General features: G+C 32.5%; 1 protein-coding gene and 1 long non-coding RNA gene across 3 annotated transcripts; one reads left to right on the forward strand and one right to left on the reverse strand.

Moving 5' to 3' along the window:
- Nucleotides 1–5523: 5523 nt before the first annotated feature.
- LOC125074410 lies at nt 5524–10366 on the forward strand. Its single transcript, XR_007120103.1, has 2 exons — nt 5524–5619; nt 8509–10366. It is a non-coding gene; the product is annotated as an uncharacterized LOC125074410 (long non-coding RNA).
- A 3807-nt stretch (nt 10367–14173) lies between these two features.
- Nucleotides 14174–15720, reverse strand: LOC125074316. 2 transcript variants are annotated; one of them, XM_047685612.1, is made up of 3 exons: nt 15615–15692; nt 14770–14827; nt 14174–14640 (listed from the first exon to the last, which is right to left on the reverse strand). In XM_047685612.1, exons 1-3 carry the CDS (start codon nt 15657–15659, stop codon nt 14264–14266), a joined length of 480 nt encoding a protein of 159 aa, XP_047541568.1. In that variant the 5' UTR covers nt 15660–15692; the 3' UTR covers nt 14174–14263. The 2 variants fall into 2 exon arrangements, with proteins under 2 accessions (XP_047541568.1, XP_047541567.1); XM_047685611.1 differs by having other exon boundaries at nt 14174–14827; nt 15615–15720.
- Nucleotides 15721–17487: the final 1767 nt, after the last annotated feature.

The following is a 17487-nucleotide window of genomic DNA, read 5'->3' on the forward strand; positions in this document are numbered from 1 at the left end:
TTTTTGGGCTGGTACTGCTACTAGAATCGGGTGAAATATTTAACGACATTCAGGCTTGGAAGTGTGTCTTCGACTAATACCGCAGTCGAATGCTATATAACAATATATAAATGTATCAACCTCACCCCTCCGAGGGAGCGTTCGGGTTGTACTACACGGGTGCCAATATTTAGGGCATGAAAAAATAGTGTAGTTAAGAATGAAATATCTGCAGATAAAATTAGAATATTTGCGCCGAACGTGTAACAGGTACACAACATTTAAAAAAAAATTCATATCTTCGAATTCTTTTTTAGAATAAGGACTCATCCTTCTTAAATTATATTGATATATATCTTCACTTTTACTAGACATCCTTAAATTTTTCATAAAATAAAAAGTATATAAACAAGTGAAAATCTACAAGGCAGGACTTCACTTAGTGTCTCACTCGTGAAAGATTGACAACTGACTTGTGGTGATGCATATCACATATTCATGCTCGAGTTCTGCAGTGAGTTTTGAGTTTATTTTTATAGAATACCTCTACTGATTATAAATTAAGTTTCACGTTAGGTAACGCTGGCACACTAATTCATCGCCTTGTTCAAAAACAAAAACGCCTTTTAAAAAACAAAAACCTAATTATTATGTCAAGACGACCACGTAAAGAACGGCCTATGTTAATTATACTTAGGTTCATACTCGTTTACCAATTGTTCCAATTTAAAAGGCGAGTGAGCCAGGATAATTATCCAACCATGGAATTTTATATGTTATGCGACATTATTGGCGGCGCAGTCACAGTCTAAGAAGTTTTGTTTGTAAAAGGTAGGCGGACTGGCAAATGGGCTACCTGATGGTACGTGGTCACCACCTACATAGACATTGACGATTTATAAATACCTAATACCATACCTTACTTCGCCAATTCGCCACCAACCTTGTGAACTAAGAAGTTATGTCCCTTGTGCCTCTAGTTACACTGGCTCACTCACTTTTCAAGCCGTAACACAACAATACCAAGTATTGCTGCTTGGCAGCAGAATATCTGATGAGTGGGTGGTACTTATCTAGATGGGTTTACACAAAGCCCTAACACCAAGTAAGTAGTTAGGCTCCTGATTTTTCCAATGTATATGAGATATAAGACCTTATTGAGTATTAGGTAATTCATCTGCTTTTCTATTTAAATTAAAGTATAAATATAAATATTGGCCAACATCACATACATTACTCTAATATAAATGTAAGTAGCTTAAGCACTTGTTTTATGGAAAGCACTTATTTTATGAAAATCAGAAGTAACGACGGTACCACAAACACCCAGACCCAAGACAACGTAGAAAACTAATGAACTTTTTGTACCTCGACTCGGCCGGGAATCGAACCCGGGACCCTAAGATTTGTTTTATCTTTTTTCCTACTTCCATTGGAATAGGCTATACGTCGGCTGTTCTACATAAATATGACGTTCTTATATCAAAATTACTTAAAAAAAACAAAAAGCAACATTGATAATGTTCTGAACACAAACTCTTGCACATCTTCCTTTTCGAAATCATTATGATATCAATGACAATGGTGATATTTTACTTAATTTAATATGAGGTAATAGTAAAAAAAAAAAACCAAAGTAATCACGGGTATTGAAACCGCTTAATTAAGATAAAAGATACAGTCTGTTTACTAGATACTTTATTAGGGAAGTTTTCGCTATTACCCAATAATAATGACCATACGGTCATCATATTACAGTATGGTTAGAACGCGTGCATCTTAACCGGTGATTTGGGGTTCAAGCCCAGGCAAGCACCACTGAATATTCATGTGCTTAATTTGTGTTTATAATTCATCTCGTGCTCGGCGGTGGAGGAAAACATCGTGAGGAAACCTGCATGTGTCTAATTTCAACGAAATTGTTATGTCCACTGAGCCTGTAGTTATATCGTCGGACTCACCCTTCAAATCAGACACAAAAGTCCGAGTATTGCTGTTTATTTGTATTTTAATATGAGTGAGTCTTAAGCTAAAAAACTTCCTTTCGATTGTAGGTATATAATAAAGTCATGCATTTACTTGGTGGTAGGCTTCGTGCAAGCCCGTCTGGGTAGGTACCAACCACTTATCAGATATTCTACCGCCAAATAACAGTAACTCTGTATTTTAGTGTTCCAGTTAGAAGGAGGAGCCATTGTAATCACAGACACAAGGGTCATAACATCTTAGTTCCCAAGGTTGGTGGCGCATAGGTGCTGTAAGGAATGATTAATATTTCTTACAGCGCCTTTGTCTATGGCCGGCGGTGACCACTTACCATCAGATGGACCATATGCTCGTCCGCCAAAGCCATAAAAATGCAGATCTTCTCGAAATCAACATGAAAAGAATGATTTGAAAATAATTTTGTTTTACTGTACTAAAGTATTCAAAATTTAGCTAAATTTGAATAACAATAAAGACGGCCAAGTGCAAGTCGGACTTGACCATGAACGGTGTCCGTACCATTATCTATAAAAACGGCAAAAAAAATCATGTCTTTTGTATGGTACCCTTATTTATTTATTTTATTCTGTTTTTAGTTTTTGTTGTTGGATAACAGAAATACATCATCTAAAAAAAAATTCAAGTGTTTCATAGTGAAACACACATGTCATGAGATACTAACAGCCTGGTGACGGACGGATGGACAGCGGAATCTTAGTAATAGGGTTTCGTTTAAACATTAAAATCATACTTATTAAGAGCCATTTCGAATAAACCTTGAATCAAGCAATTAAAATATTTTTTTAACAACGCCGAAGAAGTAATACATGAGCACACGAATCTACCAGACGAAGTTGTCGTCATAAAATCGTCTAAAACCAACCCCATAAATTTTCACCCCGTGTTAAAACTCAGCAGTTTACGCATGCGCTAAGTGACGTCACTTTCTGTTTACAGGCCATTCGATTGTTTTGTTCTCATTGCTGATATTTTTTATACAACGAAGTCTATAGCAAATGTATATTTAGTAAGCGATTTTAGTAAATGAGAACGTATCAATTCGAAACAGTATTTGCCTTTATTAGATCAGCTATTTCAATAATGCTGCATCGTCTGAAATTGTTTTAATATTTATGCCTATCTAGTTCATGTCTGCTATGCAATGTCATGTCTATATAATTCTCCTTGTTAGCAATTATCATAAACACGGCCACCTTTTGTTCATGGAAGGTATTATGCCAGAGTAGCTACTTTTTTTTTTATTCTATAGGTAAGCTGACGCGCAAATGGTATACTTGCTGGTAACATCATCAGCTCCAATAGATATTGGTGCTGCAAGAAATAGCACCAATATCTATTAAACCATTCCTTACAAAGTCAAAGTCAAAAATCTTTATTCAATATAGAAGTGTTTACACATGCTTATTGATTGTCAAAAATCTACCACCGGTTCGGAATTGAGCACCTCGGACCTGAGAAGAACCGGCGAAAGAAACTCAGCGGGATATATATCCAATGCGTCACCAACCTGGGGATCTAAGATGTTATGTCTCTTGTGCCTGTAGTTACACATTCACTCATTCACCATTCAAAACGAAACACAATAATACTAACTATATGTTGCTGTTTGTGAGCAGAATATCTGATGAGGGGTGGTAGCTACACAAACGGGTATGCAAAATTCTACCACCGAGTGGCTATCACTTTGTATCTAACTCTGGAAATCTTAAAACTTTAATGAATGTCGTATACGCTGTTTTGATGCGTAAATGCTTAAAAATATTACATGTAAGTATTATTTAATAGGGTCGATGTGGTACAATGCTATTTTAAGGACAGTTCCGAATCAGGGGCAGATTTTTTATTATGCTGCGTAGGTCGGACGTCAATATTTAGAGGTCTATCGTTTTTGGCGAGCTTTTTTTGTAGCCCTCTCTGAGTTTACTATTCAACGTTTGAAAATTCAAAAAGCGTGTCCATAATCTCCAAAATAAATTTCATATTGTCTGGTCCTAAATCATAAAATTTTTCGTAATTTACTTTAAAGCAATTATACCTTGATTGATACCTAGAGTGATGCTTTGATCTTGAGTGAGGTAATAAATCTTTCGTAAGGCTGCCTTCATCAATCAAATCTGCCAATATGCAGAACGACAGTAATGTCAAAAGATCATCAACATTTCACGTTTGAATTACGAAGTGAGTTCTTAAGAATTACACTTCCATACAGTCGCATGGATAGTCGCGGTGAGTTTACGAGACAAAACAAATCTTTACTAATATTATAAAAGTTTGTTTGTATTGATGTCTGTTAGTCTTTCACGCAAAAACTACTGAATGGATATTTATTAAACTTTATAAATATAACGTATACAATCAACCAATCCCTAAAATGCGAGCGAAGCAGACGCAAACTAGTGAACGTATATTTTTATATACCATGTAAATAATCAGAGAGAGAATACAGAGGCAAGTATTGCAGATTTTCATGTGTAATTTGTTCAATTGTGAAGGATAACATTGTGAGGTTGTCTACAGCCGCAAAAACGTATATTCAATATTCCGCTGTCTGCACTCGTGCGACACTAAACAGGCTTCAAATAGTTAAATATAAAAAGTAATCTCATTAGATAAGATTATTATTCGTTTTCAGAATATAAAATATTAACGCACTAATTGTATTTAATTTGTACTTTATATAGAGCTATTTCAAGCTAGCTACCCGGCCCTGCTTCACATGGGTGAATTGAAGAACCAAAAAAGAAAGAAATTTCAACTTTTTTCCCGCTACAATATTTGAAATTTTTGGTTATTCTGTACTATAATATATTTTTTTTTATGTTTTGCGCACCGGTAAATGGACCATCACCCAACAAGTGGTCACCAACGCCAATAGACATTGGTGTTGTTAGAAATATTGACCACTCTTAATGATGATGCGCCACCAACCTAATGATTGAGAACTAATATGTTATATCCCTTGTGCCTGGCTCACTCACTCTTCAAACCGGAAAACAATAATACCAAGTATTGCTGCTTGGCGGCTGAATATCTGATGAGCGGTTGATACCAACAAAGATGGACTTGTACAAAGGCCCACCAAGTAATAAAAATATACATGATTCAAGAAGTTTATATTTATATGTTTGCATATAAACCGTAGCGTAGGAATAAATTTTAATCCAGGCCCGTCTAAGCCAAGGTTGTTGGCCCTGGGCTGTAGTGTAATAGACGCCTCGTCGATAATGGTTACTTTTGACCTGGCTTGACATGTGCGCTTGGAGGAGTGGTGATCACGAGAACAAAGAGGTGCATAGAGATGCACCCGGGCCCTTGTTGTGAAAACAAACCTTCCTTAATCGGGACGAGGACTTAGCTCAACTGTGAGACATTGATCGGCCATATCACATAATTAGAGAATTAACAAATGCTATCATTACAACTGTTTCTAAACGTAAATTTGTAATATCTTATCGTCGTAAAGAACTCAAAACTATTGTATTAAATTACACAAATTTTTCTAATGATAAATATTAAGACACAGACACTATATATAAAAAAAAAAATTAGCGTAGAATCGTACAATACTTTGAGCAACGTTCAAAAATGAAGGTCGCATTACTTATTTTCGTTTTCGGACTCATGGCTCTGCAGGTATGTGTTTTTTTTTTTTAATTTTTCAATCTTTGCTCGATTTGATCTGTGTCTCAAACGTCATTTGTTGGGTAACTGTTATCTGTATTCAAAAGTGAAGTCTTGTTAGATAGATAAATCGATAATGATATGAAAAATAATGTTACAATCACTATTTATTTAAAATAAATTCTTTTTTCAAATACCATAATATTTTGTATCGTTTTGTTTTAATTTAAATTATTCATGTATCCTTTATTTACAATTTATATATATCTACAATGCATTTTGTCTGAGGGCCTTTTTCAATATTTATTTTTTATTGTAAATTGCTTGTAACATTTATTTAGATAATATCGTTTAGCGAAATTCGATACCTACGCAACTGGATCGTTGTGTGAGTCGATTAGGAAAACGGCTGAACGCCAACGATTACGATTTGGTTGCAAAAAAGCGACATTTTGTTAGTAGAATTGGACAATGACAGCACGTAGGACCTAACATGGGCCTCGTCCTATCCTCTCACACTAAGAATCAATAGAAACTAATAATCAATAAACGCATAGACGTAATAATCTTTTAAGCAAATTATACTGGATGTCAGATCGTAGGTTATATTAGAGGTCAGTCTGTACTTCAATTCATACGTGTCAATAACCTTACAATCGATTTTGACGGTGAAGGGAAACACGAAATTATTCTCCTTTGTTTTTTAAATATAGAGTAATAATAATCTCTTTTTATAAATTTGGCAGTCTGTAGTACAATCTTTGCTTATTTTCGATTTCCGGTTTTCATGGGTACGCCACTCCGAGGTCTCGGGTTCGATTCCCGGCCGAGTCGATGTAGAAAAAAATCATTAGTTTTCTATGTTGTCTTGGGTCTGGGTGTTCGTGGTACCGTCGTTACTTCTGATTTCAATAACACAAGTGGTTTAGCTACTTACATTGGGATCAGAGTAATGTATGTGATGTTGTCCAATATTTATTTATTTATTTATTTCGATTGAATAAAAATATATTCATTGTTATTAAAATCACATGATAAATATAATCGTTCTTGTAAGAAAAGGCATTGTAATGGTGTATCAGTTCTATTTGTTTGGATGTAGAATTAAGGACATTGATATTTCGTATTTTAGTCTTCGACTATATCCGGGCGCGGTCCAGGGTCATAAGATTTATGATGCCTTTCCATAATCATAAACGTCAAATTGGCAATCCATTTAAAATAGACATTATTAGATTCAAGAAATTAACTTCGTTTTAGTTTATTAAATTTTTGAAGAATGTCAATTTGTTAAGGCGTCAAAAATCTTGGTCGAGGCGAGTGTGTTATCCAGAGATAGCGTTAAATGTCTCAAATATAATCAACTGGTTCGCCAATAAGACTTCCATTTGTCTTATAATTTTATGAATACTATCATTCTTATTAATGTATCATTCATTTTATGCTCAGATTATTTATTTATCTACATAGAGTATCGAGTAAAAAACAAAAACAAACGGCGATATTGTTGTGCGTAAATAATCAGAGGTTTTTTCTGTAACATTAAAATCATTTTTGGCCACCAAAGTCGTTGGCTGCGGCCGCCCCCGATAGTAGCTAGCTAGACCGATTATCTGTTGTATCTAGATATAATTTAGATTTCAGTCGAACGTAATTTTACTATTGATAATTATCACGTGAATAATAGAATTTGCATCTTTTAAACTTATATATTGATAATTTCGATAAGAATATATTAACTTAAAGTCTGCTTCTACAAGATATTATGAATAGTTATTTTACTGGAGTATTTTTAATCTGTATAATCTTGTCTTGAGTAATTTGTCTTATTTATTTGTATTTAATAAAATATTTACTCTACTCTTATGAATATGTCGTATTAGTGAAAATTAGTTAAATTGAATATGTTTAAATATCATTGTTTTTGATTAGTATATATTTAATTATATGCATTTTATTTATATTTGACAGTACGCCAAAAGGCTACGTAGGATAGATCACGTACTTTAAAAAAATCTTTAAAATCGGTATTGATATTTTATCGATCGATTCGATCGATTTAATCAATTTAAATCGCGATACGATTGCTACAAAACTAATGTCAAAATATCAACAAAAGCATACGAAATACGAAACGTCATTTTTGACAGATAACATTTACATAATATCAATATCATACGATTAAAATTGTTGTGAAAGTACTTTGACAATTCGTCGATAATATCGATTAACAAATTGCAGAATAGTGATTACTCAATTAAAATGCCGATGCTAATGTTCTAGCCTTTTCTCTACTGAAAAAAAATATTAAAAAATAAATTAAAAATACGATAAAAAAAAAATTAAGTTTGTAGTTATTGATTTCAATCCAGTGTCTAAATTTTTAATTGTGAGTACCTAGTATGTTTTACGAAGTTTATTTTTTATAGAATTTTATTTTAATTTTATACTTTTGAGAAAAAAAAAACAAATGATACAATGAAATTTAAAAAATAAAATAAAACGACTTTTAACAGGCCGCAGATATATATTATAATATAGATATATAAATTCGAATAACAAATAACATATTATATTTGAATACAAAGTTTCCAGTAGAACTGTAAGGTCGCCTCCATCTATCTCTATCCAACAAGATTTTGCGTAAATTGTCACGGAAAGTAGAGGCTTCAAAATATAACGTATTAACAAAAACAACTTATATATAGATATATATCTTAATTATGCGTTTAAAATCTTGTACTCATTACGAATCTGTGGTCTCTTCAAATTTAACTACTAAATTGACAGCAATTTTACAAATATTCAATATGAGCCTATTTGAAAAAAAAAAAAATTGACATTGACGTTTACAGATGTCAACTATGGATCACAGATAAAAAATATTGTCTTTAATTCCAGAGCATTAACGGCCAATGCCTGTACTCGGGAGTCGGAGTAGCTCCAGCCGTCGTATCTACGCCAGCTGTTGTCACTTCCAACGCAGTTGCCACTACTTTAGCGGACACTCTATCACTCCTCACAGTCAGTAGTCTTCTGTCAGAGAAGTTGCCATTTGGTTGTCCGATGTGTGCGCCAGGACCAATCACAACTGTCGCGCCAATGGTTGGCAATTGTGGATGTGGATGTGGATGTAGCGGATACGGTTATCCCTATGGTACATATATTATATAATTTTTGTCATATAAAGTTGTTGCGTAATACGTAACAACAAATATAAAATTATTTAAATATATAGCTATGGACTTAATTTATATATTCGAAAGATTTGAAGGTTTACTTTAATTTATATATGTAGATTTTTAATTAGAGAAACCCGTTGATATCTTATATTATTTATGTGTATAAATAGACTATCGCGATGAAAAATATTCTGTCCTGTCTTGGACACTAAGCACACGCACACTAGTAAAGTAATATGACGTTTGGCGAGTGTTAAGCGTAGCTGTCACGCACACTAAGATAATAAATATGACTCGTTTGTTTTAGTTATTTTGTAGTGCGTTACATTATTTAGATATATATATGAACAGACAAAGAAAAAACAATCTTTTTCTCATATTTAATGTGAATCTATTACATTTTACTTGGTATCTCATTCGTAAAATGTCGACAGCTGACTTAAGATGTTACGCCATTTTGTTTTTTTATTTTTGGTTTGGCTTTTATTTTTGCAACGCCATTTTGTTATGTGTATCCTATAAATTTTATAATTGTCACTGTCAATGTCAATGTCACACGACATTGAAATTTCACGCTCTTGTTCTCAGCTGAGATTTGAGTTTCTTCTTATGGAATATAATTGTTTGGTAGTTGTAGTTGTGGAACAAAATCACGCACATGCAAATTCAAGTTTGAAATTAATTTCAATATTGATTATTATTGAATGAATAACGTTGAACGAAAACTAAGTCGTTTAATTATACAACAATAATATACGTCTCGTATCCTGTTAAATTCAATGGACTTAAGTAACCAAATTATTTATATAGTGATGGCATTCACTTTTTTATATTTTACATCAATGTAAAACCTTAAAACATATTATTTATATATCTATAGTATACTGTATTGTTAACACCAAAGATGTGCCCAAAATTCCATCCTTTTCTGCTTCAGTCATCTGTTTAACCAGCGATCGTCGTGCGGTTTTCCAAGCCGATGTAACTCGGGAAACTTTAAAAAAATAACTTGATCATTTTGCCTTCCTATGTTACGGTATCGATGTGCGGTGTACGATCGATGTACGGTAGGTATTGCCATACATAAAATAGCAGATTTAGTTAGAACGAACCGGTAAAGTTAAATAAAGGCTTGTAAAGAACCTGTTTAAACTTCAAAGTCACATGAACGACTTCTACCAAGTTATTATATTGAAGAAACGATTCGTTTTGTTTACGGACAGTATTGTCTAAGAGGCGTAATTCAGAAACTACAAATAGAGAGGTAAAGAGAAGTATCTGATATAGAATTAAATTATTTGCCTCCGCCTACGAATTTCATAAAAAAAAAAACATTTTTTAGACATAAATATACTTCTCCTTACCTCTACGTATTGTTGTTGTTGTTACTGGCTTATTTCTTGAGGATCAAATGTATTAATCTGTAAATGTATGAAAACCACATATACAAGTACAAATAAAAAAAAAACATTCAACAATTTCACCATCCGTAAGCAAAACAATTCGTTTCTCGAAAATAGTAACACGTAGAAGTTACAATAATGGTGTCTTGTAATGTTATGATCACACTAATGCAACATGACAAATCCATCTTTATATAGCCTATTCCCATAGAAGTAGGAAAAAAGATAAACAAACCATAGATTTACGTATTTCATGCGATTTGTTAATAACTCTGCTATGTTGTGCACTACTACGAGTTTATGATTAATATATCTTTATTTATAATACAACACTATTACACTTAACCACTTATTTCCACTTTAAATTTATTTCCAAAACTCGATAACAGTTTCATCGACGTCCAAAATGCCATTTTTACGCAAATTCATAGTAAATATCATAGATTGATCTCAACCAATGATAATGCGTCAATTTGCTGTCAAATGTTGTTTATTTGGCTTTTTTCCCGTTATGGTTGGAATAGAGTATAATGTTTCACTTTGTAGCATAGGTATGTCTGTAGCTTTAACAGGACATTATTACGCTACGCTAGTCACTAACACTTCACTTGGTCTTGTGTGTTCAGTCCCCTGTTTGAAACGATTCGCGTATATATTTTACTTTATAAATACAGATAACAAATAAAACTTTAAACGGTTTTATGTTAAGATATTTTAACCCAATAGTAATATGGATTTTGTTTTTGTCATTTCAATTAAGCCAATCGATCTTTGCTGTACTGTCGATTTGGCTATACCGTGGCTTTGTTAAAAATTGTTTATATTTGACAGCGATTTAAAAAGATCAATAATTTTGACAGCTACGCAATCAAACGATTAATTTTGACATTGGCAGAATATTTTGCATTCAGCGATAATAGACACGCCAGAAAAAAAAATTGAAACGTCAGATTGATAAAAGTAAATAATACTGATGATTCTGTTTCATATAATTTCTAAGCTAATTTTTTTTTAACTCCGATTAGACAGAGATAGCAAAATATTTTCTGCTAAATTATTTAATTCGCATATTGTAAAACTATGCACACGATCTATGCCATGAAAAATTTATATTATTCTATGGTGACATGTAATCACGAAAATAAAAAAAGATACTTTTCTTAGTTAAAATTAAATTAAAACGTAAAAGCTTTGACGAATTTTGAATTTGTAAGCAGTAGATATATTTTGTGTCGAGTTTCTTAAACTTAAAAAATATATATTTATTTGTGATGTTTCGTACGCCATATTTTTTTTATCTGCCGAATTTAAGATGTTTACTTAATTTTGATGTTAATTCACAAACAAATACAAAAACAAAATATACTGACGTTTATATCTGTAATATGTTTTTTTTTTTATTTAAGTACAAAGGAATAAATTACAAATGCTCCTGTAAAAAATATTATTTTTTTATATTATAATTATTATTTATTATAAAATGTATAATTTTTTTTATTTCAAATCATCAATATAATTGTAAAAAATTAATAAATAATATATGTCAATTATTTCATGTTTTATTATGAAACATAGATTATATTTTATGTTTTCATTTTTATTTAAGCACGTACACGAACTGTTTATATTAGGTATTTAACTTACGACAAGTTATTAAAAAAAAAAACTAACTCATGTTCAAACTGTAAATGTAATAATGGCACAGATCTCTACTAATTTTTCCTATAACCCATTCCAATATTGATCGAAGAACGAATAGCGTTAATGAACCTTGGATTTGCTAATAGCTCTAACATATAGTGCACTATAAACAGTTGTATAATATATCTTTATTTATAATACAACACATAAATTATATATATAAAAAAATTAAATAGTCACTGCATAAATCTTGACCGCGTGGCATGGTTGGCATGGCATGCAATGGTGGCAAGAACAGAAGCTATCTGGAATTATAAAACGCATACAGCTGGTATTAGCAGATATTACTTTTGTATTATCTAAAACAATTATAGTTATATAATTATAATATCTACTAATATTATAAATAAGAAAGTAAATCTGTCTGTTGCTCTTTCACGGCCGAACAAATGAAATTTTGATGAAGCAAGCTTGAAGCATATAAATAAATTGGCGAATAGACTCAGCTCTGCAGCCTATGCGGTAAAAAAAAATTAGACTTTTGACTGATGTGGATACGGCTCGCCTTGTGTAATTCAGTTATTTCCACAGTATAATGTCGTATGGCATCCTACTCTGGGGTAATGCAGCTGACATTAATACTATTTTTGTACTGCAGAAGAGGGCTATTTGTGCAATTTACAACCTGGGCCCAAAAGATTCGTTAAGAGGTAAATTTAAAGAAATTAAAATAATGACTGTCGCTTCTCAATTTGTTTTTGATAATGTTATGTATATACGCAAAAACATAAATGATTTTCCCAGAAATTGTGACGTACATTCTATTAACATTAGGAACAAGAATAAATATTTTTTTGCATGTACAAAATGGTAAAAAAAAAAATATATATTCGCTGAGTTTCTTTCATCGGTTCTTCTTAGGTTCCAGGAGCTAAATTCCGAACCGGTGGTAAATTTTTGACTATCAATAAGCAAGTGTAAACACTTCTATATTGAATAAAGATTTTTGACTTTGAACTCCAAGGATATAGGCTATTATTTATCCCTGACGACCAAGACGAGCGAACGAAGCCACAGGCGACCACCAGTTATAAAAATGTATACGTCGATCCAGAATAGAGAGGTAGTAAACTCTATTATAGATGGTTTCAGTCTCGGAGAAGGCCATAATTCACCGCTGTGACGTCTTGCGTGCGGATAAAGCCGCAGATTCAGCTAGTTGTTATAAATAAATTATATCTAATTTAATTTTACTTACAAAACAAGTCTCTAATAGATATTGTGTGTACAACTTTCCGCCCTTTTATATTTTTCAAAATTTGTTAAATATATAAAGATGAGAAGGAGCGACATCCTTCAGCTACTCGTAAGAGGTGTTAGAGGAAATAGGACCGATGTCTCATACATCCAAATATTATTATTCAAATTAATAAAACAAAATATTTATATTAAAAAACATATTTAAAAGATAAACCTGGTTTTATTTGACCCCTCTATAGTCGATCGAACTTTTAATCTCTGACGCGACGACTGAATCAGGAGCCAAATATATATTCATATTCGTAACGTTCATTCGTTCCTCAATGAACGATGGTACAACATATAACATATGATTATCATATAACATATACAACATACATCAGCCTACGAACTGCCTCCATTTTATATCCTGATATAAAATGGATTGACAAATAAAGTCTTTTAATATCTGGTAAATTGCTCAATGTTATTTTTATACAATGTAGAGCTGAATATTTTGTGAACAAAATGACTGATTACTTTACAGGTGTGTCCATTACACGAGTTCCTTATATGGCATATTGCATTTTCGTTTCAGTCGTACACTCAACTGTTTTGGTTGAGTAAGAAAATACAAATTAAAAAAACTGCAACTCTTTATAAGGTAATGCCTTTGAGTGTATTAATATATATATATATTAATACACTCAAAGGCTGTAATTTTATGTATGTACGGATTTTTTAAAATGATTTTATGAAAAAATGTGCTACTGTGGTACGAGGAACAAACACTAACTTGTTACTCCTGTTACTCGACTGCATAGAGTCAGTAACTCTATTGTTGGGCAATTTGGGCAATATACGGTTCTATAACAGGATCCCAGAATGCCTCTGTTTGCCAAATTCTATAACTTTTCTAAGTTTTTACATAAGAAAATGTCATTTATTACTACTTTGATTGACAATCAATTATTATAAAATATTTTATGGTGACTCTTCACGAACGAAGTCGCGCCTAAAATAGTGTATATTTAAAGTACTAATTTTTATTTATATAATTAAATGTTGTAAAAGAGCGGAAGTTGAATACAAACAAACATGGCTTTCATAAAATTTATTATATTTTTAAATAAAAATCACAATTGTTGATAATAATAGTATTTACAATATATATAAATATTAAATTATATATTACAAGATTGCCAAACCAGGACATGGCATTCCTGGTTTGCTAAACGATTCAGCCACAACCGCCGTGCCAGCTGATGGCACGCTGCCATCAACTGTGACCATACCGTAAACAGGGAAGCAACCGCAAACTTTAATCGTACCGCCAATTGGTAAATCACCACCCATTGTTATGTCGCCATATTGCAGAGATGGCACAATTTCGGATATTATAGGACTCATTGGAAAATTGTTAGCAAATCCACTTGGCAAATTTGCCAAGGGAATAAAGTTTGCGCTCGATATTACTGCGTTGCCAATCATTTCATTTGCTAAAGCGGAGTTAGCATTGGCAAGCATGTTTGCGTTCGTTATTGCTTCGTTGGCTAAAATTGCGTTACCTGTGGCAAAATTGTTCGGAATATAATTCATATTAAATGTTGGTTCATTTGCAATAGTATTGGGTACACAGTTCATATTGCCAAACGTGCTTGGCACGTTTGCAAATGCATTCGTTATACCAGGCTTACTTGACAGATATTGGTTCATGCTGTTTCCGTTCTGTAGCACGGGCATGCTACAGACATTCTGTAAAAAAAAAACAATATTTAATATAGATTAATAATCATTGTATTGAAAATAAGCCTTCTCTATAATAAGTTTAGTTCTCTATAATGAGTTTTATTTTTTAATAAATCTTAATATCATCTATTACAATTTTTTATTTTAAAATATGTGAAACTTTAAAAAAGTGCGTACTAAGTATTTAAGAAATAAACCAAAGGCCAACGAAATAATATTAAATTAATTCTTAACAATGAAGAGATAACATAGTAATCAAAATTACGCTGGATGGTAATATTATATAGAGGAAGCTTTTTTCAAAATTATTATTAAAAAAAAAACTATTTATATTTTTTAAAGGGAAATGATTAAGGTATCTGCTAATTAGGATTGTCTTTGTAAACAAAAAAGGTTAACCATAAGTCATTAATTGTTTTAACAAATTCTTCAGCTAAATATAAACTATCACTGTTTTATTTTCTATGTGATAAATCCAAATATATAGGTATATATATCAAATTAAATTCACATCAAAATCATGACAAGCGATCTGGAGTCATACATACGAATGTATCTAACTAAAGCATTATATATAAGAGTTTAAATTAACGTGGTTATTTTTATTAATAAAAGTATATAAAACGGTTAATAAAAGTATATAATTCGGTTGAGCACGATATTTCGGCATTATCTACGAATGTCTTGTTCACGAGACATTCGTGTATCAGCAAATAAAAAAAAAACATGGTAAATATCCCGTTTTAAGTACTTGTACTAATAAAGTATTATATTATAAAAGTTCATGACTTACCTTATAAATGACAGCATGTAGACAGATCGCAATTATAAACTTCATTATATAAAAGTTTTAATATAAATGATGTATTTTTACGCAAAACATACATTTTATACTTTCGACGATATTTTATCAACGATTTTGAGTAATTTTTTAATAATAAACTATCTTGCCTTATCTGTCTTGCTTAATTTAATATTTTCAAGAAGTTTTCAACATGACTGTCGATAAATAAATAGATTTAAGTAAATTGCGTATGGTCATTAGGTAATTATCATTATTGATATTAATAATAACGATTATTGCCTACGAGCCTATTCCTATATAAAAAAAGTAAAATGAAAAAACTACTGTCGTTTCGAAAAATAAAATCTCGAAGAAAATTATCATTTATCAAACGAATCAACAAAATCTATGAGTCTCAAGTATATGTATGATGATGTCGTTCAGACTGATTTTAGCCGCGGCGGCCAAGTTCAAGGGAGACCAGGACGCACGTGCACAAGTATGTGCGCCAACACAGATGCACTCTCATAATCCGTTGGAACCACAAAGTTAACACGACCGGAAAGATTTCAACCGCATGACCAATGCTTTCCGCTACAATGCTACATGCTTTCCGAAGCACGGGGGAGCACATACTTCTATATTGCAGACTCCGGACTGTTACTGAGAATGTTTCATAGGGACATAGGGATCTGTGGCCGAATATCTTGCCACTAACTAACTGAAACTGACTAACGAGACAGGCTAATTTTGTATATAGATACAGATACACAGTAGAATCGGCGGTTTTTCCTAACCGATACGACTTGAGAACCTTCAAGAAAAGAGCGTACTCCTTCCTTAAAGACCAGCAAAGCATCTGCAAGCCCCGGTGTTGCAGATATCCATGGGCGGTGTTAGTAACTTTCCTCCTGCTCGTTTGCCTATCAACCAATAGCTCCGTTACCACATATACGACATTATGATTGTGGTTTGACTTCGCAAACTGTAATGGATCGTTTCATTTAGCAAATTCAAGTTTTAAGTAACATCGGCATTAAATTTTAAGTAATAAAATATAAAGGTAAATATAATATTAGCAAAAACAGATAGCCAATGTCTCGGTGTAGGAATGATTACATAATGTTTTGAGTTTGCGCAAGGTCGCGCCGTACGTTTGCCCGTAGCTGTGCAAGCTGTTTACACAATAACGCGCAATCGTAATCAAAGATGATTACGTTTTTTTTTAGAATTTTAAATGAAAAATGTGTCGAGTGTAATTTTTACACACTCTACTACCGGGCAGGGCTTTGGTCTACAAAAAAAATCGTCGATAGTATATGTCTATCTCTTATGGATAACCCACAATAATAATTTTTTATCCTTTACTTTTTACGAGAAATAATGGCTTATTTAAGTGATTTTAAGCAAACCAGCAACAATACTTACCCAATTAAGTACTTTAAATACATTGTGTATTTAAAATAGATCAGTACGGCCCTTTACAGCATGTAATTTAAATAAATATTGTCGAAGATATTACAGATTTGAAATGCAGGGACATAGCAGTTTGTATTGTCTAATGACAAAAACGCTGTGAACGTTGTATATAAAGACATTCTATACTATATTTAGCATTGCACCCGAGCGAAGCCGGGGCGTGTCGCTAGTAAAATATAATGTATACTGTCCCCCTCCCTCTCCTGCTGCTCAAAGGCCCTTCAACGATTTCCACAACGGCCGGACTTGCACTAGCCCGCATAAAGCGGCTTCCCGCTATCCTCACATGTTCGGCAGTCCATCTTGTACGTGGCCTATAGAGGCTTATTTTAATTTATTTATGTTGATGGAACAAAGACGTGATCACTTACTAAATATCTCATAAGAAGGCTCAACATCACTC

This window comes from Vanessa atalanta, chromosome 27 (genome assembly GCF_905147765.1).
Source record: "Vanessa atalanta chromosome 27, ilVanAtal1.2, whole genome shotgun sequence".
Classification (NCBI taxonomy): Eukaryota; Metazoa; Arthropoda; class Insecta; order Lepidoptera; family Nymphalidae; genus Vanessa; species Vanessa atalanta.

What these genes read in the sequence shown, in the direction of transcription:
- LOC125074316 (XM_047685611.1), bottom strand. Translation starts at nt 15,659, where the DNA reads ATGAAGTTTATAATTGCGATCTGTCTACATGCTGTCATTTATAAG. An exon ending in TACATGCTGTCATTTATAAG is followed by an intron (nt 14,828 to 15,614) that starts GTAAGTCATGAA and finishes TTTTTTTTACAG; the next exon opens with AATGTCTGTAGCATGCCCGT.